This window comes from Drosophila miranda, chromosome 2 (assembly GCF_003369915.1).
Source record: "Drosophila miranda strain MSH22 chromosome 2, D.miranda_PacBio2.1, whole genome shotgun sequence".
NCBI classification, from domain to species: domain Eukaryota; kingdom Metazoa; phylum Arthropoda; class Insecta; order Diptera; family Drosophilidae; genus Drosophila; species Drosophila miranda.
Window position 1 is genome coordinate 26687377 of NC_046675.1, and position 25170 is coordinate 26712546.

At 45.8% G+C, this 25170-nt stretch overlaps 1 protein-coding gene across 7 annotated transcripts in view; it reads left to right on the forward strand.

Moving 5' to 3' along the window:
• Window positions 1–25170, forward strand: part of LOC108154994 (maternal protein pumilio) — a 207651-nt gene that overhangs the window by 109002 nt on the left and 73479 nt on the right. Inside the window, exons 1-2 of one of the 7 annotated variants that reach the window (XM_017285539.2) lie at window positions 1486–2502; window positions 18648–18659. The exons of 3 other annotated variants lie outside the window; for them this stretch is intronic. In XM_017285539.2, coding sequence (XP_017141028.1) covers window positions 2359–2502; window positions 18648–18659 — 156 coding nt within the window. In that variant the 5' untranslated portion in view covers window positions 1486–2358. Of the gene's footprint in view, window positions 1–1485; window positions 2503–18647; window positions 18660–25170 lie in introns of those variants that run through there. 3 more of the 7 variants (XM_017285542.2, XM_017285540.2, XM_017285543.2) reach the window with 3 other exon arrangements.

The window sequence follows — 25170 nt, forward strand, 5'->3', positions numbered from 1 at the left end:
TATTTAAGTTTATTTGAACATCTTTATAACTGGATATTTCTCTAGAATATTTGATTTTGCAAAGAACCATTCTTTTGTCATAAAAAGGTTGTGGCATAAACTTTTTATTTTGATTATTTATAGGAACATTGTAGGTATTAACATCAAATATATTTTATAGAAGTCCCTTGTCCCTGAAAAGGAATAAATTTCCACAATACTTTCTGAAATATTTTAAAATTGTTCTTGTACAATTTTCTCCACAGTAGCCATAGGGCTAGAACAGGCCAAAAAGGTCAAAGTTTGGTTAAAGTCGTTAAAGGTGTTTGCCTCCAATGGAATACAGATGTACACATGGCTGAAGAAAACCTGAAGAAGCTTCTTTGATGAAATATGGACAAGTTATTCTTATCTATCGGCACTTAAAGAACTTTTAAAAACCAAGGATAAAAGATGGCTTTTGATTTTACCAGGAGAAAGATCTTAGGCATAATTCGTTGGCTCAATCTCCTCACTTGAAATATGTATCGTTGTGAATTTGTGGTTCAAATTCGATCAAATGCTTAGAAACTTCAAAGAGGAATGATGAAATCACACGAATATGGGTCCAGTCGATGCAAAACTGCTGAACAAATATTATGAACCACATTTGAATTTTCGGCTTAAAAGTATAACCAAAAAAGGTGTTTAAGAAATATGGTTTTAAAAACTTTAAAATATACTTTGAAGTAAGTTTTGTTAAAGATTAAATATTGTAGCTGTGGGCGAATGCAACCCCGAATGATTCATAGGTCTAGCAGGAAAGTCAAACTTCTCCAGCCCCCATCTCCCAGCCCAGTGGCAACCTGTTAACTTTTGTTTTTAACCAAATTGTGCGCTTCTTTTCCAGCGACTGAGCCAAACCAAACAATGCACAAAATTTATCTATGCAATGCATACTCCCGAGCCCTCCCCTTCCCACCCCACCGCTCCGCAGGCCTCGGCAACTTTCGGCTGGCGATGATATTCTACAAAAGATAACTGCGCTTTTCTTTCTTTCGAACAACTGGCAATGCTGTTGCTTGCTGCTGTGCGAGCAGCGTATAAGGCGTATAAGAGTCCGCCGCAGGGAAGAGTCTCCAATACAAAAAGCAACAGTTCGCTCTCTCTCACTGCGAGCGTTCTCCCTGCCGAAGTGTCTGTCTCTCGCTCTCACTTATGGTTTGGGGTGTGCCGCGGCGGAAAAACGTCAACAACAAGTGTTTTTCGCCCAACTCTACAGTGAAAAAGTCTCCAAGCGCTCTCCCGCGCTCTCTTGCCGTGCCGCTCTTCTACTGAACGAATGCATTCGCTAGGGGAATTGCTTCGGCGGCGCTGTGGTGGTAGTGGTGCTCTGCTTCGTCTATGGGGCTCGTTCGTTTCGTTTCGCTTCGCTTCGTTTCTTTCCTCTTCGTTTGTGTTTTCGTTCGTTCCTCTTCGCTCGGCTCGTTCGTCAACTTCAGAATCAGTTCGCAGTTTGCCAGTTTCGCCAGTTCGCGACGAACTTTTGAACATAACGGTTGTCCGGTTTTCCGTATCACATACTTCGCCGCAACGCCGCAACGTCGTGGTCTCGTCGTTTGTGTCCGCGTTCTCGTGGCCTGCCCATGTGCTTTCCCAAGTGCAATCGTACAAATAGCCCCAACATTGTACAATTGTAAGAAAATTCTAAATTTTCTGATCAGTGCCTGTTAAAAAGTAAAGAAAATACAAAATAAAAGTGTCAAATCTCACTCCAGTTGAGGGAAATGAATGCAAAGTGAAGAAGAATACATCGTAAATCGTAAAACGTGAAAAAGAAAAGAGAAGAGAAGAAAAAGAGATTTTTATTGTGGATGGATTGTGCGTGTCATTTAATTGATTTCAAGGATTGCCAAATGGCAAAAGTAAATTGAAACTGTCGTCGCCGGCGTTGTCTGAGGATTAAAAGTGCAGATTATAACACCCGAAACCCGACACCCGCCACCCGAATCCCGAAGAGTTCCTTCCATTCAGTTGCTGGGCTCCTCTTGGGTCCTCATCGCTTTTGCGGCCGGAGCGGCACGTCTGTCTGACGGCGCAGAGGTGGCTTAAATTTAATTGAAATACGCTGACCAAAAAATTAACAACCAACAACAAATTGAACAAACACTGAGTCAACAGTTTGTCAATCACTTGCATCAATCCCGACCTTCGCACACTCTGAAATGTTTTGTGCACCAAAGAAAGCACTGCAATAAAGAAGCAACAAAAGCAAAAACAAAAGCAAAAGCAAAAGCAAAAGCAGGCAACAAATCTGTTTCGCATTTATCGTTTGTGTTTATCAGCCGGAAAGTGAAACAAAACACAACAGCTATCACAAGCCCAAGCGATAGCCACAAAATGGTGGTTCTAGAGACTGCCAGCGCCCTGCTGGGCGGCCCATATGCCCAGGGCGCGCCCGCCTTGAAAATGGTACAAAAGCGTTACATTGGATTACATCAGTGGCTGGGACCAATCCGGAGCAAAGAGCTAAAGGAGCATATTGTAAGTCTGAAGAGATTCTGAATTGGCAGCAGTTCCAAGTACAGAAAATATATCCGAAATTGTCTTAAAGAATTGGCCCCCTAATTAATCGCCCCTGTAATTGTTTCCGTTGATTGTTTTCTTTGTTTGCTTACAATTTGTTCGATTTGAATTAGCATCTTCCGATGCCTGGATTGACTGACACTTTGATTATTCCAAATGCTATGTTTTTTGTTGAATTTTTGCCTCGATTTTCTTGGGGATCGCCTCGGTTGGGGCGCCGCGAATCTTTGTTCTTTTTGCGGTTGCGGTTGTGGCCGAGAGGTACGCTTTGAGCTCTAATTAATGTGTGCTCTCTGCTTTGGTCGGTAAATTTATGGCCCAGGCTTAAGCAGCATATGAATTATGCTTTGGGCCAGAGCCGAGCGAGTGGATGCGGTATGGGTGAGAGCGATGGGGTTACAGATAGACAGAGACCAGTGTGGAGCGAGAGTGCATTTTCCAATTGAGTGATTTATGCGCTTCGCAAAAGCCATGTAAAGTGGTTAAAACAGAGAGAGAGGGATTATGGTTGAGCTAGAATATCATCATCATCATCATCAATACGTAATCACAGTACACCCCCGCTATAAGCTATAAGCTACAATCGTTTCCATTTCAATTTACGCCGCCAGCTGGCAGGTGGAAAGTACCCCAAAAGTAAGCTAAATAATAAATGTTTATTATTTGTTAAACATGTAAAGCAATCTGCTAACCTCAATCCCATTCCCCAACCCCCCATGCACCACCCACAGATTACGTATTCGACGTGTTCCGTGCACTCGGGTTTCCATTTCTCTCCAGCCCCAGAACGGAACCGACTGACTGACTGTCGCATATCAAAGTGCATAACCAAGTACTTGAATGGAAGGTAGATCCTCCCCATTCGCAAGGGCACTTGCCTCTCGACTTGCTTCTGGATGGGAGGCACACGGTGGGGACTCAGCTGGGAGATGTCATTGTCAAATGCCTGTGTGTGACACTCTGATGGTAATTAGATGGTAATTCTGGCCAGAGGGCGGGTGAAAGGCTTTCGTTATGCAAGTGGATGGATACAGATTCGATGGATCAATGGAGGCAGCACTTGTTTGGCCTGTAATTGGGGAAATAATACCCACTAAAAGAGTCGGGGATGTATTCTACTAGGAGTGTTTAGAGAATACCCATAAACGGTTCTCTCTCTCTCTCTCTCCATTCCCATCTCTTTCCATCCAATATGTTGTGCTCTTCAACTTTTCAAATAGATTAACTTCAGGCGAAACTTCTCGACAACTGCAATCTGCTGCTCATGTCTAGCGTTGACCTGCTTAAAAGGCCCACAGAGCCGCAGAGCCGAAGAGCCGCAGTGGCAGGCAGCCACAACCACAGGCTGCCTCTGGCAACAGCTGTCGTGAGGCGCACCGCTCAGTGGGTTAGCCTCCACAAGTGGCCATGTCTAACCCATCTTATCCCATCCCATGCATCCACCCATCTATCTATCCATCTATCCGTCTTGTCCAACTCCAACTCCGACTTGGAAACTTCACACAAGTTAAACACTGAAAAGTGCTCGAGGCCGACAAGCGGCAGCAGAGGCTTTTCTCAAAAGGAAAAACTTATTTTCTTGTTGTTGCCTTTTCCAAATGTCATTACAACAGTTGCTCCCTCTCTCTCTCTGGGGCCCCCCCCCCCCCCCCCCCCCCCCCTCTCTGCCTCTGTTTCTTGGATTGGCCTGGCCCTTAACTAAGTTTTCAAATGCGCTTTTTTCTTCCTCCCAACTTCTCTTCTTCCTAACTTTATTGTGCCTCTCTCACGACCCCTTTTCGCTCCCTCTTCTTGTCGGTTCTGCTCAAGTGCGTTTTGTGGGGGTGTTGCAGGAAGCGCAAAGGAGCCACCGCTGCAGCGAGGGAGTCGCGGGTTCGACGTCCCATCATCAATTAAATCACGCAACTTTCTATGAAATCAAACATGAATGATCACGAGCCCTCCCCACTGCTTGCCACTGCTTGCCAGTTCTTGCCAGTGCTTTCCACTGCTTGCCAGTGCTTGCCCCTGCTTGCCAGTGCTTTCCACTGCTTGCCAGTGCTTGCCCCTGCTTGCCACTCCCCTCACTGCTTGGGTGCTTCCCCTTCAAATCCAATCATTTCCTACTCCACGATCTCTGCAGTGTCTTTGCAATATTAAACCTTTATTATTCGCTCTTCTTTTTCCCGGTTCTGATTATCTTTGAATACCCTTTCGCAATACTTTTTTGTGGGAAATGTGGGGTATGTTCGAAGGGTGGACGAAGATGTACCCTTTCTCCAGGCAAATCATTGCAGGGCATACAAAATTCGTATCTTTCGCCCTTTCCGGGATAGCCCGTTCTCATTTCTGTTCATTTTTCTTGCTTACCTTGCAAATAGCAATTTCCAAACATAATTTCAATTATGTGGCAGTGCAACAGCAGTGTGTGAGTGTGTGTGCCACACGTGTCTCAGTCCTGTCCCTGCCCACTGCTGCTCCTCCCCCCCCTGCTCCCCCCATTCCCCATCGGCTTTGTTGTGTGTGAACTTTTGTTGGTGTTTATTTCTTTTATTTCTTTTCGCTTAAAGTGCAATCTCTTCTTCTTCTCCTTCGCCTTCGGTTGCACCTGCAGTTCTCCCTCTCTCCCTCTCTCTCTCTCTCTCTCTCTCTCTCTTGCAGTTTTCATAAATTAAAAGTTAATACAGAAGAAAAAAAACCCACAGGTAGCTCTAATTTATTTTTAATATTTATTTTTATGCACGCTGCGTGTAAAATTGCAAACAAAAAGTACGAGAAAATAAAAAGCGTTGGAAAATGTATCTGTGGGTCTCCCCCACCCCCCCTTCGTTTTGCGGCTGCGGGTCTGTGCAGATTTTATGCATTTTTAATAACGAAGCAGCAGAAGAATTTTCCGCTGGCTGCGGTGGAAATTGCAGCAAATTAGGTGCCGTGGCTACGCGCTCGGAGGAAAGCTGAGAAGACCCTGATTTTCCCCCTTTCCCTGCCACTGCCCCTGCCCCTGCCCCTGCCCCTACTGACCGAAGATTTGTTGCGATGTGTGGATGGAAAACTGCGGCATTAACGACTCTATGTTTGGCTTTGTGGAGGAGAAAAGCGGTGAAAATGCAGGGAGCAGAGGGAAAAGATTGTGGATAAGTTTTTGGCTTGTCTTGGATTTGATTCAGTTTTTCTTGTTTTCGGAACGTGGCTCGAGCTCAGTCTGGTTTTCTTTTTGGGCTGCAGGTGAAAACTGGAGCAAATCGGAGGTGTATTGTGCATCGAGGGGATATGTTTGGGATTCCAAAAATCATAGAGCATCTGGTATTGTATCCCCATGTTATCCGTAGAGAATGTCGCCTTATGAGACTGTCTCTAGCTCTGGCCCCAAACTATCTCCAACTAATCCAATCAAGTGCAGCCATCAACCCATCCCCAGTGCCACCTGTGACCATCGAGACGTGCCCCGTGTCCCGTGCCGTGTCCCGTAATGAACTTAACTCAATCGCAGAAGGTCCAGCCAGCCATTCGAGAACTGAACCGAACTGCAATCGATGGCAGCCACTCATTATATAGTTTTTTTTGCCACCAACAGTGGGAATTTTTTAATTAATTTTCTGTCAACGTTCGCAGAAAAACAGTTGGAGGAAAGGCATCGCAGAGGCCAGAGGCCAGAGCCAGAGCCAGAGAAAGGAAATCAAACTCTCGTCTCATTTTATAATTGTGTCCAAGGTCCAGTCCGGTCACGTGTTTCAATTTCGAGAGAAGGAGACGAAGGAATGGGTGGGGAATGGGTAGGCGATTGGGGGGGACAACGAGAACGTTAAGCGAACGTTAAATGGTGTGAAGAGGAGCAAACAATAAAGTTATTAACAACATGTGTTGTCTGCCTGCCTGTCCACCAATTTATACTCCCTTGCAGCCATTCGAGAGCCCGGCCCACCTCCTCCGCCTCCTCCACCGACAACATCTTGTGTTTATGGCTTGAAGTTCCCAGAGAGAGAGAGAGAGATGCGATGCTTAAAGCTGGACTACAGGACTGTCCTCCAGCATAACTTGGTTATCTTTTCCTTTGGAAAACGGAAAAGCACGACAGGCAGCACTCGCTGTGGATCATGTGGGTTCGGCGGAGCGGAAGCGAAGAAAGTCAACGGAAGTCGACATGAGCCCAAGATTACATCTCTGCCCGTTCCGGCATTGATATCTTGTGACATCGAAACAGAAGTCGAACTTGAAGTTTTGCCAACCTGGAGAGTAGGATTCCTTCCCCCTTCCCCCCTTCTCAGAGAATTTGAATTTGAAGTGACAGCATCATGAAAGATGGAAAGGGAGATACAGAGACAGAGAGAGAGAGAGGGGGGTAGTGTGTGTGTCTGTGAAGAGGTTGTAGAACGTGAGCCAAAGAGCAATCTTTAGGGAAAAGTTTTTCTTTGGCTCAAACTGCAAATTGGGTTAATTAAAAACCGCTCGAGGTCATACGTAAGTCATCGCATAAAAAAGAGGAAAAGAGAAACCAGAAAACCAAGACCAAGAGCAAGAACGAGAGCAAGAACGAGAGCGAGAGGGAGAGCGAGAGCAAGAGCGAGAGCAAGAGCGAGAGCAAGAACGAGAACGAGAACGAGAAAAAATGAGCTAAAAAGATGTGACAAACTTTTTCAATTAAACTTAATTTTCATTCTTTTTCCACCCGCAACCCCCCCCGCTCACCCCTCAGCCATCACCCATCTGGACTGGGCTTCCATCTGGGCTTTAAACCTTGACAAAAAAAAAAAGCGTCACAAATTGAATTTTGATCGATATATAATGCATGGGAGAGAGGGGGAGGGGGAGGTGGCGCAAGGGAAGGCAGAGGAAAAGCTCCTCTAGGCATGGAAAGCAAAATGACAGCAAATTAGCAGAGGCATAAAAAAAGGTCTCGCACCCAACCAGAAAGAGTGCTCCCCCAGCGGGCAGAGGGGGGAGGGTGGGAAAAATCCGATGAAAAGATGAAAAGTTTTCTCTTTTTCGTGCGATGGAAGGAGTGTAAAAAAATATACACATTAATGGTCGGCAGGGGGGTGGGGTGGAGGGATGTGTATTGATAGCTTCAAGGCTCTCTCGTGGAGGAGGGGGGGGGGGGGGGGGGGGGGGGGGGGGGGGGAATAGAATGATTTCCAGCGAAAATCTAATGAGGTTTCGATTAAAAGATGAGAACTAGTCCGAATCAATCTGGGACTTCCATAGATTATGTGTATCTTTAAGCCACACAAATGTGGCTGTGTATCTGTGTATCTGTAGAGATACAGGGTCCTGGGGTTATTACATTCGACCATCAACCGAAATATAAAATTCTCTCTGATGTCTCTCGGCTCTCCTTCTTCTTTTTGTTTGTATCTTTCCCGCCCACACAAATGGGATTACGGCTACTCGGATGTCCGATGTCCGATGGGAACCGAGACAGGCTGCACATTCGGTTTGTATCTTTCTCTGCAGGTACAGGTGCCTCTCTCTGGCCGTCTTTGGCCCACAAAACGCAGCCGGCAGCTCCTCTTCCTCTTGCTATTCCCGATTAAATCGGACTGCACTGCACTCCTTCCTTCTCTTCACTGGGCTCCCCCCCCCTTTCATTATATTGGGCGCCATATTTTGTTGTAGCCGTCTGCAGGGGAGACATGTTCAACATTTAGCAGAGATACAAAATACAACAAAATAGAATTCATTTGAGGAAAATAGAAAATTCACGCGCCAGTTTATTGAACCACAGATGCACGGGTGCGGGGCGGGGTGGGGGGGAAATTCCATTCGCAAGCGGAAAATATTTCAATGAAAAGTAAGCAAAAGCAAAAGTAGCCTCCCAAAAGAGTTTCCCCATTTCCCTGCTCGTTCAGAGAGTGTCATCCATCTGCCACGCTCCGCTGTCGCTGTATCTGTATCTGTAGCTGTATCTGTATCTCTGTCTGTGTGTGGGAATGTTGCAAATGCAACACAAGTATTTGTGCGTCTGTGTGCTGCCTCTTTCATCAAATGCTGGGCATCATTTTCCTTGTGTCCCTGCCCCTGTCTCTGTCCGTGGCTCTATTTGCCAGCCGCTGTTTGTTGCATTCTGGTTGCCGCTGCCTCCCCCTTCCCCCGCCTCTCACATATAAATCGATAATTTTCCGCTCAAATGTGCGGAAAATTTCGTAGTCGTAGTCGTAGTCTGGGTCCCCCTCCCCCCAGCATTCCCTCCTGGCTGGTATCATCCGGCCCACTGCCACACAGCCACACAGCTTGGTGGATTTATTTATTTAAAGTCGTTAAAGTGCATTAAATAGTCGTCAAAATATTGGGCTAATATTTGGATTTGTTTGCGGCTTTGTCCAAAAATAATACCCGTACTCAATCGATTCGGATTCACTTGGCAAACGATGCACGAAAATTGGCGCAAATATCAAAAGAAAATACGCTTTCATTGGCGGACAGCTAATGGGCCAAAAAGTGCTTAACAATTTGCGGATTCGATGGGAAGATGAAGATGCTTAATATTTGACTAGGGGACAGGGAATATTCCACACCGATTTCCTCGAATTAATCAATCGAAATGTGTAAACTTTCCTGAACTTTAATTTCCCTCTTCAAACACTCTTTAAATCCCCAATTTGTGTGTATTTATTCCGGCTGTTTTGTTTCGATATTCAAAGAAATTATTTCATGGTTTTATAGGCATTCTTGGCCACATAAATAATTCAAATATTTCATCCGTCATCTGTTGGCAGAATTTCTTTTATTTGCTCACACTCGAATGTCAATGTCAATGACCCCACCACACACTCGGAGACCTGAAGAGTAGTTTGCTGTGTGTGTGTGTGTGTGTTGGCCCAGCTTAAAAACGTGTCCAAAAGTCAGCTGCTTCTGAATTTGAATGCCTGTCTGCCGGGCCGTCCCTCCCTCGTGTGGCCAGTGGCTAGAAGAGCGTGTTGGACTTGATTCTTGGGTTCTTTTTCGGTGTGTTTGCTTATGGCCAAGAGCTACGAGTCAGTAAGTCAATTGTCAACACTTGAAGTACATTTCTCCCCCCTCTCTCCCTCCATCTTTTGTGGGTTTCTTTCTTTCTTTTTTGTGACATTAAATTCTGTAACTGGTTTGGGAATTCTGGGAGATCTTACTTTGTTTTATATAGGATTATTTTGCCTTTAAAAAGTTGACTAAACCCCGGGATGCGATTCGGGCTGGTCGCTGTTTGATTTCATTGTAATGGCCATGGCTGGGAGGAATTTTCTGATTTATACGACAATTAAATCCCACAATTGTTTTGCGCACTTTAAAAATATACACAATATTTGTTTTAATTTATTTAAATATTCTCGGGTATTAGAATCCCCGCCCCCCTCGAAACACTCGACCCAGTTGTGGACGCCATTCATTGGGACTGTCGCAAACACAATTATCCCTCCATGGAGCACGGGGGAGGGGGAGGGGCAGGGGCACAGTGGAGTGGCAATGGAATGATGAACTGCTGGTTTGTTGTTAATAAATTGCAAATATTTCCTTTGCCCTTTCCATTACTTTAATTAGTGAAATGTTTAATGCACTGCGGCCCCCCCTCCCTCCCTGCGGAGCGTAATGGAACCCTTTTTAGAGAGGGAATCCGAATAGAAGAAGCAAAGGATTACAACAGAAAAAAAAAGGGGAATGGAAGTGGAAACATTTCCGGCTTCCGCAAAACTGTTTCCTGGCCAACGATAAAATACTTCTCTCCTTTTTTTTTCTGTTGTATTCAAAGCCAAAGCTAATGTGTGTGTTTGTGTCTCCTGGGGAGGGGTGAGGGGGGAAGGGTGGTACCCCTCGAAAATGGAGCCGTTAATTTGCGCTTTGCCTTTTGTAAAAATGTATTTTTTTCGCTCTTTTTTTGATTCTCTTTCACTTTTTTGTGTTTGGTTTCTTTTCTTTTTTATAAATGTATATTTTTTTATTTTTTTGTGGAAAATTGTCTGCACTTAAATTGAAATTAACGAGGCTTACATTTTGTTTTTGGTATATGATCAGAGGAAAAAAGGAAGAAAGGGATGGGAAGGGAAAAGCAAGGATACACTTTCTTTTTTGTATTTTTTTGTATTTTTTGGCTGCTTCTTTCGGTTTGAATCTTGGGCTTTAATTGGGCGCTAAGTGTGGAAATTTAATGCGTTTCATGTGGCTGCAAAGGGAAAAGGGAAAGCAGGGAACCCAAAAGGAACCCAAAAAGGAACCCAAAAGGAACCCAAAGAGAACCCAAGACCAAGAGCTGCTGTCAGTAAGAATTATTGTGCCTGTAATGCAATGCGCGCCAAGGAGGCGGCTGGGAGGGGGGCGTGGCATGTCACACCCACACACACTCAAAGAGAGAGCGAGCGAGCGACGCTTCAGTGGAAATAAAAAGCCGCAAGGATTTATCACTCTGCCAGCATCGGTCTCTCAACCTCCTCCTCCTCCTCCTCCTCCTGCACTCCACATCCTCCGTCTCTGAGTTGTGGTCCAAGGGGGGAAGGGGAGGGAGCCTCCTCCAAGACCCCAGACCCCAGACCCCAGACACATTTCATGCTAACAAGCTGGTGCCTGGTTCCCTGCCTTGGCTTGGCTGCTGCCCTCAGACAGAGGCAGAGACAGAGCCAGAGACAGTCCTGCCCGAGCCGCACTCTTCGCCCCCAGGACTCCCTTCTGCTGACTCTTGCGGTTGGCTTGCATGAGCATTGCATGCAAGTTACTTACCTTTTGGCTTCAAGAGTAGCGACGAGGGGGAAGCAGAAAGTGGGTGCTGTCTGGGGGGAGGAGAGATGGCAGCTTAAAATGCCCTTCTGCCATCTGTCGTAGCATATGTAAAAGGTATTATGGCTAAAAGCAAAAATATTGCATTCGACAGTGCAATTTGTTAGCTGCGAGAGACTATATTTGAATGATGTGGATGCGGAGCGGCTCTGGGGTGGTGGTACAGGCGATACAGGATACGGCTAGCAGGACGGCAGGAGGCGGAGGGGGTGGGGGGGGGGAGCATCGGGGCCAGAGGAGAACAAAACGTTGGCCATATTGAGTTAAGTGCGTTTTGGATTTGATTTTGGTTTTGGTTTCGACTCGGTTTATTGGTCGATCATTTCTGGCCTTTTGGCCCCCTCTCTGGGTGTGTGTCTGTGTGTGTGTGTGTGTACCTGTCTCTATATTTGTTGTGCGTGTGTGTGTGCTGTCTGCTGTCTAGGCTGGACATTGATTGGTAGTTAACCCAGTCAAGAAGTCAAGAAATAGCTACAGAAGGCATCATTTGTATCCGTATCTGAGGGATACTACGCGGAGGCAAGCAGGCATCAATTATTTGCGAGCAGGCATCCCTATGTGTGCGTGTGTGTGTGTGCGGGATAGGCGACCAGTAATTGGTTGAATTTTGTGCAGTGTGTACAGAACCCAGAAACACCAATGTATCTCACAGATACTCAAAGACTTTGGCGTTATTTCCCTAACAAAGTATCTTGTAGATACATTATATTAGTAGCAAAAGTATCTGACAGATGCGGATACTAAATATTAAATATATCGGCAGATGGGATCTTCATGTTTTGCAGAGATACATTCTTGAAGATACTTTCTTTTTTAAACAGTAAAATATTACATCATAGATGCAGTCGCTATTCCTCTGTATCTTTTACTACCTTCAGATAGTATTATTTTCGAATGTATCTGACGGATGCATCTGTCCCGTCCCGTGAAACGTGTCCCGAACATTGAAAATCTCTGTACCGAATTCTGGGAAGTATCTGACAGATACATTTGCTAGCGATGCCTACAAACTGACAAAAAGTCAACCCCAGCCTAGGCCCAGACGTGCCACGTGAAAAGAGACACTTCTTGCACACACACGAAACTGTCAAAGTATCTGAGAGATACCTTTCCATTCCCCTCTCTCTCTCCCCCTCTCTCTCTTCTGCGGAGTAAATGTGTCACGTAAGAACAATTACGGCGACTCACAGACAAACTGTGCCACACGTCGGTGAGGGGTGGCGAGGGGAGGGGAGGCCAACGCCAGCCTCGGAGAAATTGTCATAATTCTCATAAAAACTGGCGGCGGGAATGTCAGGTCTCAGGTCTCTGGTCTAACGCTGCTCCTCAGACAAAAGTTACCCACTGTTTGAGCATTCGTAATGAAAATCAGAATTTCATTGCATTTAGCCACTGAAAAGCCAAGAGAAACTTTCACCCAGAAAGTATCTGCGCATCCGTGTAGCCATCCATCTATGGCGTATCCATCCGTGACAGTGGCGGGCGGGTGTGAATTTTTATTGTTGAGTAGAAACGGAGCCACAGCCACAGCCAAACATGGAAGAGAAAAGTATACGAGTTCTACTCGGATATGCAGTCGCGATTTTCCAGTTGCATTTCCAGTTGCATTTCCAGTTGCAATTTCATTCCCATTCCCATTCGCATTCCCATCGTTTTCCATCCTCATCATGATCGTGATGATCATGAGATCATTAAGCATTTAACCCACTTTTCCCGCCGTTTCAGTCGCTTCTGTTGCTGTTGTTGCTCTTTTGTGCCCATTCTGTAGATTCTAAGCTCCGTTTCCTCATTGTACAAAAGTATGCCTCGTCGCTGGAGTGGGAGGGTGCTGGGTGGGCGGTGGGAGGGTCTGTCAAATGGGGGAAAACAAACAATTAACATTTTATGTTCGGGCGAGCAATTCGAGGGGAAACAATTTGCTGGAAAATGCATTTCCCTCGGAAATGGCAAACCCAATCCACTGCTACTGCAACGCGAGTACCAGCGGATGCCCCAAGGGGTGGCAGGGGGGGATGGAGAGTGGAGAGTGGATCCTGCTGCTGCTGCTCATCCGAGCAATTCATAACTTTGCACTTGCAAATTATTTAAGCAAATTATGCGCCTTGATGCCTTGATGCCTGCCGCTGGAGCCGCTGGAGATGGAGCCGTAGATGGTGCCAGTGCCAGTGCCACTTCATCAGCCGCTTAGTAGCCGGAAGGCTACTCCTTTGTAAGGGGGGACACCACCCCACCACCCCCCAGAGGCCTGCTTTCGCATTCATAATCGTTTAGAGGCGAGAGAGAGAGGGCGAACTTTTGCCCGAAATGAGGATTAGAGCAGGAAGGATGTTGGAAATTTGTTTGGGCACCAAAAAATCCAAAGAAAACGAACAAAAAGGAGGAAAATGTAATCCAAAAGTGGAGTTCATCTAAGTTTCACTTGAACACTTTTCAAGACGGCCAAAGTTGAATGTGCCACGGGGGCTGGAGGTTTGGAGGAGCCCTCCTAATAAGCAGGATACAAACTACTACACAGAGAGTAGGGGAACGGGAGGGGGTAACGTATGCCAGCCCTCGTGTGAATGGAGTCCTTAGGTCCTCCACTGAACTCTCAACAGGAACCGAACCGAACCCTTCCGCCAAACCCTTTCCGATACGGGTGTCTGTAGCGGAGACGACTCCGCTGACAAGCGTGTAATCTCGCCGCAAGTGGCACAGCAGTGGAGGCAGTCGTCACCGCCACAAGAAAAAAGGAAATTAAATGAGAAGGCAGCCAGTTTGTAACCCTTCCCGCAGACAAGGACACACGTGGACCAGACACGTGTCGGGAAAATGTTATCGGAAGGCCTGCAGGCCCAGGCCCAGGCCGCTCTGCTGTCAGCGTATGTCAGGGCGGGGCGTGCCTCGGCGCGGCCTTCTGTTGATGTCCCATAAAAATTCACTCGCTCGAAGATTGCAATCCGAACATTTTTTTACTTATTCCGACATATTGAAACGGAAACCGCACCCCGCCTCCTTCCCTCCGCCCATTGGTGGGCTGGAGAAAATATTTATCAGGGATAAGCCTAGATCAAGGACGAGATACTTTCAAGTGGAAGTGGGACACCTGGGATCCCCCTTTGAGCCCTGAAGGCAATAAGGGAATTCCGTATTAAAAGATTGTTTAAGTTCGAGAGAAACTTGTTCTTTCGATGATCGCATAAATATTCCATTTGTGGGGGCATCGGATAAATATGATTTCCGTGTCACGTGCAAGAATTTTTGTTTGTTTTTCCTTCACTCGCACTTCCACTCTTGCCACAACAAACGCCCCGCACCGCCCCCGCCACCGCCCCGATTGCCATCTCCATCAATGACAAATAACCAAAGCAAACTCTGCTCCTCCTTCGATATTCCCGTCCTGCCCCCGTGGTTCTCGCACAGCTGTGCAACATTCTGTGGTCATGTTGACAGAGGAGCGAAGAAGAAGAAGGAGGCGGAGCGGAGAAAGCAACGAGAGATGCTTTGGGGAAAACATGTGTGTGAAATCACTTCAAACTTACAAGAAAGCCACCCTTCCAGCCACCCAGCCACCCTTCCTGCCTGCCTGCCTGCCTGCCTGCATTCCCCCAGTTTTCGAGTATCCGAGTATCTGATGGATACAGATAGGAAACATATGATGCTCACTTTGGCCACCGCACAATTTATATAATGATGTCGCACTTTTGCTTTCCCCCACCTCTCTCCCTCTCCCTCCCTCTCTCTCGCAACTCGAGGGAATATCAATTTTGTTATTTTTGGCTGTTCCTTTTGTTGTTGTTGCTTTTGGCAATAACTATTTATTAGATACATAGATACATTGTATCCGCTGCGTTCCTTTGCTTTCTTTCGGTTTCAGTTTCGGTTTGACTTCACTTCTCTCTCTCTCTCTCTCCCTCTCTCTCCCTCTCTCTCCCTCTCTCTCTCTCTCTCTCTCTCTCTCTCTCTCTCTGTTCTCTCTCTGCTCTAAAATGCAATTTTATAGCTGTCAGGGGAATTTAACGCCAAGCGCGAAAATGCCAAAACCTTATACCATCCACCCATCCCCTCGTCCCCCCATCCCATGCCATCCCCTTGGCCATAGTAGTTCCCCCACGTGTCATGTTGTGCCTGCCTCCGCTCTGCTTGCCCCATGCCCATCTCCTGGCTTTTGTTTGCGCTGCGCTAGTTTTTGGCTAACGATAAAGTGTCAAGATATTCCTTTTTTCACTCCATTGTTTTTTTTTTGTATTTTGTTTTTGGGCAGAAGGGTGTCGGCAGGGGGGCGGTGGGCGATGGGAGGTGCCCGGGCATGCCGCGACACTTGCAACAAACAATTTTTTGCTCTTTCGCTGTTATGCATTGCGTGCAAAGCGTAAACAAAGGGAATACCAAGAGAGCAACAGAGATAGACAGCGAGAGAGAGGAGGGAAAAAGAGCTCTGAGCCAATATAGAAAGAACTTCCGCTGCTCCAACCCCAGACCCCGAAAACTCGAATACCCGATTCCCATTTGCCCATTTTCCCCATCCCATGTGCAAGTATGAACTCTCCGCACTGCGTGTGCAGATAATAAAACTAAATAAATTGATGGTCTTTGTGCAGAAACTGACAAGTTGCAGGCAGCACCGAAAAATGTTCGATGGCCATACACTCACACACACGTATATCCGTACATATACTGTGTACAGTGATGTACATAAGTATAAATGGATATAGGGAAAATATTCAAACGTAGCACCCAGCATCTCCTTCCTTCATCAACCGAGTGGCCAGCAACAATACACACAACGGACGGAACACACAATAGATAGCCTCCGCCCAGATAGATACACAGATATTTAGTTAGTTGGGTGCATGCATCCAAGGATAGATACGGATAGATATAGACGGATGGATGGATGGATGGATGGATTGCCGGATAGACGGAGAACCGGGCTCAGTCATTTATCATCTCAAACAAATAGAAAGCGCATTGCAGGCGACACACGACCCACGACCCACTAAAGGGGGAATCACAGATAAGAAAGGTCAGCCAGGCTGAGATTACGGCTAAACAAATGACAAATGGCTGGAATATATCTCTTAGAACAACATCTAGAGGATCAAAACTGGGACTAAAACTAACCAACATCCTCCCTGTGGAGGGAACTCCTTTTTATTATCGATACTCAAAGATTAAGCCAAGGAAGACAAGATCTCAGAGAGCTAGTCTCTGAAGCACACTCTTCCTCGTGCAATGTGCGCCGACTGGCGGAGGAGAGCGAGATGCTAAATACCGCAGCAAGGGCCGTGGCTCACAGCTTTCCCCCTCACTTTTTTAATGGGATACGGGTAGTGCCTTGTGCCATTGCAAAGACCCAATTATTACCTCTATTCCCATCGGCCACACTCGAGAGGAGCGACTGCCAAAATCAAGTGCTGCCAACATTTAATGTAAAGTTCTAATCAACAGAGTTATGGGTGGATAAGGCCAGCATCCAGGACACTGTTAACCCACTTTCCATTTGCTCCACTCAAGGCCTCCCCTCCAACCCTCCACTCGGTGCGGCCCACGCCATTTCATGGGCATAAATCAACCACAAAAACGTAATTAAAACATAAACAAAAAGCAGAACCAGAGAGAGCCAGAGACAGAGACTTCCAGGGATCCCAGAGACCAGAGAGCAAAACAAACCAAAGGCAAAAACCGCACAGATGTGCCGCCACGCCGCGCCCCACAAAACAAACAAAAACAAAAACAACAACAGCCACAGAAAAATACATATTTTCCGCTAACGAAATATCTTTCTAGCCGAGGGCCAAGTAAATAGCAAAAACAAAGCAAAAACAACAAATATATAAATCCAAATTAAGGGAAAAACGAAAATGGGGGGGAGCCCTAAAGAGATGCACTTTTCAAACAACAAAATGTTTAATTGAAATGAATTAAAATTGTCTATTAAAAAGGAAAGGAGACAGGTGAAAGAGAGTGGGAGAGAGATTCAACTTTTGGTTAAATTGTAAAAGGCAAAGGGTTTAAGTAAATGAAATATAAATATGATCAGGATCAGGCGGGATGGGATCCCCCCAGGGGGGGGGGCGAAGGCGAGCGCAGGCAACGGGAAAATTAAATTTAATTTACAAAAAATAAAATCCCGCAAGTCAAAACCAGAGAAAGGGGAAACCCCAGCCAGAGCCCGCACCAAAACTGATGGCAGAAATCAAAGGATATCCGGATAGGGAAAACTCCACATGGGAAATGGGGATGGGTTGGGTCGGGGTTGGGTCGGTGAGGGGTACGGGGAAAGGATGGGGTTATCAAAAATTTAAAAGCTTTTCGTGTATTTCTCGCCAGGCGGCGGGCACTGCTCCGCGGATGCGGATGCGGATACACGGATATGTAAATGATATTTTTCGAGTGTGCGCGAACGTCAAACGCAGCCATGCCACATGCCCCGTGCCCCATGCCCCCTTGCCACACCCCACTCTGCCTCCTTTCTGCAGCTCCACCACCAACATTGCGGTCAGAAAGGCCACAGGGCAAGCGGCATTGGTTTCTGTTCTGTTTTATAAGCCGCTTTGCCGGCCAATTCGCTGAATGCTCCCCCGCCCCTCTGCTTCTCCCCTGCCACGCCCCTTTATAGGCATTTTAAATTTTCCATTGCCTGGATTTTCAGCATTTTACAAGCCATGAATTTTTTAATAACCCTCTCCCCCCCATCACCCCCCCTCCTGCTGCGCAGCGACAATTTTCGCGTCAATATTTATGAGAAGAAACCAAATTGGAGTTGACAACCGCCTGCTCTGCTCCTACGGTCAGCAGAGGGGCAGGGGGCTCCGTGGAGGTCCCTCCTCGGCCTGATGACCCGCCGACCCGTCGCGGGGCTCTTGTTTCGCCTGATTTATGGCAGTTTCTTCACCGAATGAAGTGCAGCTCTTGCAAGCAAAGGATTCGGATAAGGATACAAGGATCCGCGTCCTCGGGAGACTGGAGAGTGCAGTACGCTTCTGTTTCGCTTTAAATGCAAATATTTAAGCCCGTCTTTGAGATGCTGAAGAGACTGGAGGAGAGACCTCTATGAATATTCCGCGAGTATTTCTGTGAGAGAGACACTTGAGACTTGTTTAGATGTAGCTCCTATTTTGGTGGTAATTTATTGCCGTTTTAAACATTTAAGAATCCGTTGAAACATTCAGGGAAGCAATCTGTTTTCCATCAAAGCCCGATGGAAATTTAAAGATCGAAATGGGTTGCGGTTTGGTCTCGCTTCCTAAGCCGGAAAGAGATTTACATTTAGCCACGGAAATATCCCACCGAATGGCGTTGTAAATCTTTTGCCCGTAACTGTATTTATTTGTCAACATATCTGAAATTGCTTTTTCCAAAAACCATTTCTCACTCTCTCTCTCTCTCTCTTCTCGTTGCAGGTAGGTGACAATGTACGTAACTTGTTGATGGGGGAAAATGGAGGTGGAAATGCCTTGGAGCTCCCTTTTTGGGGCATAGACGGCTCCCTCACAGACGGCTCGCCCTGCAGACTGTGTTATATAATTTTTTCTAAACAAAATCTGTGCGCCACGTGCGTCACTGGGAAGAAGTAGTGGGGGAGCATGCAATGCCAATTAGTTTTTATTTACTAAACTCTGCGGCTAAGCATTTTGTTTGGGCAATTAGTGGGGCACCACAGCGCAGCAGATGGACAAAGAACAGACCCCCTCGGATGCTCGTGTGTTCCGGACTCTCTGCGGCGGGGAGGAGTGTCGTAAATTTGGCCAAGAAATCGTTCAGCAGATATACAATATGTTTGCACATACTCGTATGTGTATAATCCTTATATATTCAAGATATATTGAGGTATTTATGAGGTGGCGGAGGGTTAGTCATCAACAGAGATCATCATCGCCATCGTTTCGACAGGGAATACCCTGTGTATAGAGGGGGATACTTGGCAGAGGATATATAGAGCACAGTAGCGACACAGTATCTTGGGTTTGTATCCATTTTTCATAGAGATATAATCAGTTTATTTATAGTCTTCGGACTATTTTTATTCCAAATACTCAAACCTATTAAAACGTTTAATTTATTTGATTAGAAATATTCCGATTATTCGGAGGGCAGCGACTAAATTTAAACTCGGATAAGCACAGCTGATTTCGAATCGAGTTCAAATTCGGGTTCGGAGAATTCGGGTTCAGTAAACGCATTGGTAGGCCTCAAAGACGATACTCGTTTTCGTATTCGTTTCGAAATTTGCATAACAAATGTCGCAGTTCAACGAAATGTGGACTGAAGGCAAATCTGATGGATGGATGGACAGACTATTTTATAGAAATTTGTTGGCTAGCCGGCTACGGCCTACTCGTGAAGTGAAGGATTGTTGTCGTCCGAAGCACAAAGCAAATGAGAGTCAAATCCAATACAACGCATTAATGAAACAAGTTGATAATTTATCGGCTAACTTTGGAAACAAGTCGAACGGCTTTTGCTGGCCAAAGAATTTGTGGCAATCCACATATTTCTTCGACAAATCATCTCCCGAATGCTCTTCGGAGATTATAAAGACTAGCATGAACACCTTTCTTGTGATTAGTACTAGTACACATCCATCTTTCCTGCATTTACGCCTCGCGCGTCATGCGGCAGCGCCCCTCCATCGGCTTCGGCTTTGGTTCGCCTGGGCCACTCGATTGCAAGTTAATCCATAAAAACTGATGAAATTGGAGTGCCAAAAGCTAGACACAAACACGACGTCAATCGAGCCACTAATTAACTATAGTCCGAGGCGGCAGAGCCACATTTCTGGCCCGGGCTGGAAGGCAATAAAAGAAATCTTAATCTACAGCAAGTTCTACCAGAAAGGAAAATGTCAAGATCATAAACAAGCCGAAAACTTAGCGGAGAAGAAACGTGTTCAGCGAACAGATGGGCAATGGGGGGATAAGAATTGCCGCAACAATGAAGCCAAAACCGAAGTAAAATTGATTGAAAGTACACCCAGTGTGTGCACACACTTTATTGCATTAAAATGTCTACAAAGATTGAGTGAAACATTGTAATTGGATTACACGACATTAATTGCATTAGTGTTGAACACGAGTAGGGAGTGGGGAGTGTGGAGTGAGGAGTGTGGAGAGTTTTGGTTAATTCAATTACATTGCACTTTCCGATTGCACAGAGACACCAACGGAGTGGGGGGGGGAAACCGCAAGGCTCCTCCGACTGGTGTGGCAACCCTCGCTGAAAGTTTGCCTCACAAATTGCACAATATTTGGATTTTTTTTGTATTTTTTTTTAAATTAGAATCAATTTTTTGTTTCGGTGGTTTCGGGCTTCATGTTTTTTCCTAGTTTCTTTTGTTAATTTGTTGCGAATTTCGTTGCGTTTTTGTTGTATTTTTTGTTGAGTATAGATTTCGACTGTTTTTTCAAGAGTTGTTTTTGCTGGTCAGCCAGAAAGAGTTAAATAAAGAAGCATAGGCAGAGAGAGAGAGAGAGAGTGAGAGAGAGAGAGAGGGGGCTAATAACAAACGGTAATCAAACGGAAGCGGTCGCTCGCCGTCGAGTGTTTATTCCGCGCGTGGGTTGGCCAATTTCCGGCTGGTTGGGCCGCCACCAAGCGCTTATGTAAATGTGCTTAGAACGCCCCACTCAATGCAAACTCCATCACAATAATCGGACCTCATTCAATTAGGAAAATGAAAGCTAATCGGCTCTAATGATGATTTCGATACTTATCAAATCGATGCAGAATCTGAATGGCGATTCATCAGCCATCAACCATCAGCCAGGCTTTTCTCAGTTGAAAGTTGAATGAAATACAATGTTGAAATATGTACAAGATGAACAGCTCCTTGGGGTTTGAAATAGGGTCGGAATGGGTTGTAGCTGCATCATTCCAAAGACCATAAGTACACTCACCAAGACATTGCAAAAGGAACAAATGGCATTTCAATCTTCGTTCGATGCTTCAAGATAAGGGCAATTCTCTCTTAGGCTCGTCTGTTCTTCAGAATTCTACAGCCAATAAACAGTCTATGGCGAGGCGCAGTCGGTCCCTGGCTAGGAGAAAATATGACTCGTCTTGCCGAAGACATGCAATTTGTTAGACATTCCCTTTTCAACCATTTGCTTGGGCGAAGCGAACGACCGAAAGATCCTACGTTGCTGGATTCTGGGAGCGACTCAGCTGCCCCGAACAGGAGGCAGCGGGCCGCTGTCAGAGATGGTTGGTGAAAAGCTCTACCATAGAACAGCTCTTTGGTTCCGTTCCTCATGCGATATCTTGGTATTGTATAGACAATGTTTTCCGCATAATCTTTCCTTAACTTGGGATCCTCTTCTTTCATCAATCTCGTGTGATCTTCTCATCTAAGATGCTCCAATTCGATCAAAGCCCCACCTGCTGGCTTCTCCTCATTAAAGTTTGTCCAAAGTTTAATTTATCTGTGGAGGCATGAGAGATGAGACATACGTGGTGTCATTCATTTAGAAAGCTTCCCACTCGGGAGGAATTCGTTGAGCAAAAAGAACGATAGACGATGGAGGGGAAGGAGCCGAACCGGTTGAGAATGGTACGAACGAGCCGCCCGACGACGCGACGCGCGACTCTTCCGAATGGGTGTCAATGCTGAAGAAGCGACGGCGGCGACGGCGACGACGGCGACGACCGTCAAACGAAATGAAACCGGTTCTCCAGAACCGTCGTGCCTGTGCCTGTCTGTCTGTGTGTGTGTGCGAGGTGTTCGATGGTACCGTTAAGTAAAGCGGTCAACATAACGGTGAAGCAAAGAACCCAAGAACCAAAGAAGAATCAACTTCCATTCTTTGGCTTTGGCTTTGGCTTGGGTTCGGGTTCTTTCGCTTTTTTGCCATTTGCCGTTTGCTTTTTGCATTTACGGATTCTTGGGTTCTTGGGTTCTTGGCTCTGGATCCGTATCTGTATCATTTGATCTCTTTCCCTGTCCGTCTGTCGCTTTTCATCTCTCTCTCTCTCTCTCTCTCTGTGTGTGTTCAGCTTTCTTTTCATTCAAGCCAGAACTGCATGAAGCCAAATCTTGTTTGTTTTTTGGCCAATTATTTTCGCTTGGCCTTTACAGCACTGCACATTGCTGTTCGGTTCTGGCCTGACCTGATTCTTGGACTCTCTCACCACGGCTTACCCTTGCCCCGTCCCCATTCCGTCCGTGCCCCATCCGACTCCTGTTATGCCTTTGTGCTTTTTGCGGTTGTTGCAGCAAATCTGTTGGACTTTTGTTCTGCCTCTACTTGCACTCTTACCTGTTTCGTTGTTGCTGTTATTTTGGCTTAACGCTTTTTGACCTTAATGCCCGAAGAAAGGCTTCACCCTTGGTGGCTTTTCGGGCGGGGAGTTGCCTTTAAGGGCCGCCTGTTCTGCCCAGGCTTGTCCTGTCCTGTCCTGACCCGAACTGAAGTTAGTGCAAATTGAAACTGTCAGTCAAAGCTGGCAAAAAAACGCACCCAACCTCCGTCTCCGTCTACGATTCCGTCTTCGTCCCTGTCAGCTCTCACTTCACTCTGACCCCGGCAGCAGCACTCGGGTTGACAATGTCAGTCCAGATTATATATCCATGGAGAGCCAATGAGAACTGGTGCACCTAATCCGAAGTTGGCCAACAGCAAATCCTACATGGAGGAATGCTAAAGTGAAGTATCTTTGGCTTACACGAAATGGATCTTAAAAGTTGTGCACAGAAAATTGTATAAAATATCTATGCTATATCTTCAGCTATTTCCCTACAATATTCAATGCACAATTCATTATCTTACCCTTTATCGTGTTTCATTCTTGAGTCTGTATTTATCTCCTCATGATTTCCCGCCATTAATCACTCTTATGCCGCAGATACATCTTCTAGATCTACAGATCTGACAGGCCCCAAAGCCATATGTATCAACACTTTATGTCGTCGACTAAAGTGTGAAAAATCTCAAAGAAAAATACGAGAAGGAAGACCAAAATAAATGATGAACTGTCTTGCTAGCCGAATATTCTATTTTCCTGATGTGTATTTTCGTTTTGGAATTTTCACCAGGTACAAAAACAAAGGCGGTCAACACGTGGGCGTGGCCAGCAGCCAGCAGCATAATTATGCTTGTTTTCTGTCTGATTTGACACTTTTTCCATCCGTCTCTAGAGGGAGGGAGAGGGAGAGAGGAGAGAGGAGGCTGGTGATGAAGATCCGAAATAAGAAATGGCCGGAGAGAGGCAATACTTAGTCATAGTTTTTGTTGCTTGTGGAGTGTAGCGCTTAGACATTGTGGCTAAGGGAAAAGTGGGTTACGATTGTGCTTTGTGCCGCTTTCCGGGCCGTGGGGCCTGTGGGGGGTCGTGTGCGTCATGTGAGGTTTTCTTTACTGATTTTAGCATTGAAAGAGCCACGTTTGCTGTGAAAAGTATTCCTGGGGCTTGCCAGATATTTAAGGAAACTCTCGAGGGATTCAAACAGTTCAAAACTTGATGAAGAGAGCTTCTTTTTTCCACCAATTAATTTTGTTTACGTTTTGATCTCAGAAACTCGATCGAGTCACGCTTCTTGTGTGTCTTCCACTGAACTTGACCCCAAAATGTGATTTAATTATTCGATAACCGATCCATTCGGCCATTAGCTCGAATGTATCTCAGACGGCACTTAAAAGCGTTCGTTCGGAATCTTTGGTCTCAGATACTTCCGAATTCCGACTGTATACAGGTGAATGAATAAATTTGCGTAATTTAGTTGGTTTTTTGGTTCGCTGGAAGCCCAATCGCTTTTTAGATTGCATTCGGCTGCGACTTCGGCGTGGATTCGCCTTCAATTTTCCACTTACTAGTTGGAAGTTCTTCTTTACTATCTGGTATTCCTCCCCCCCTATCAACCCCCTCCCTTTGAAGGAGGGAACTAGTCGGGAAAAAAAGGTCGCAGCTTAAAAGTTTAATAAAGTTTCGTTCCTCCCCAAAACAGAACCCAAAAAAAAATGCAGTAACGGTAAATTGTGTCGTATACGAAACAATGGCGCAATGAAAAACGAACGGTAAAGAAACTAGAGAGAGAGAGAGAGAGAGAGAGGGAGAGAGATGGTGTGTGAGAGAGGGAGAGAGGGGTGTACAGGTAAAAGGTAGCTAGCTTCATGGCATGACACTCAAAAGTATTTTGTATGTCAATTGCTATTCAAGCTACTCACGAGAACGATGGGTAAGGGGTGGGGTGAGTGGAAAAGGGAGGAGGAAAGGAGGAGGAGAAGTGCCGGCAAAGTGCCGCAAAAGTTTATGAGCAGACTTTTTAGAGCCAAGAAGTTGGCTACCGACTCGTGAGTGGAGAGTAGCGAGGGGGGAACAGAGGGAGAGGGGAGAGTGGTGCTGGGTGTCGTCGTTGAGGGTCACCCTTCAGTTTGTTAATTAAATTCACGGCAAGTGTGAAAGAGAGCCAGAGAGCGGCAAGGGAGATGGAGATACACGCTCGCCCTCCGAGAAGCAGTTCCAAAAAAAAAGACAATAACAAAATACAACGGTTGATAAATTTAAATTAGCGCCCAATGTGTAGACCAAAACAAAGACAAAGACAATGACACGAAGAAAGAGAAGAAGCGGCAAAGAAAAGAAGTAGTCAATGAAGAAGACACTCTTAAAATTATTGAGAGTAACGAATTTCATATACCCTACCACCACCTCCACATACTCGCGATATGCAATCAGTTGGGAATTCATGGGATGATCATGGGATACCTATCGTGAGAAGCATTGGGCACAAACTCATCATTGATCATTGATCATTGATGGATTTCATACGATAGTGCTAGGGAACGCACATGATTATAGGTTTAGAAGCATATAGAAGAAGCATCTGATTTTCAAAAATGGAGCATGAAAATAGAACGATCCATTTGCTTGATGCTTTTGTATATCGATAGCTGACTTATCGACTGGAATACGCAAAGAAAAATAAACAAA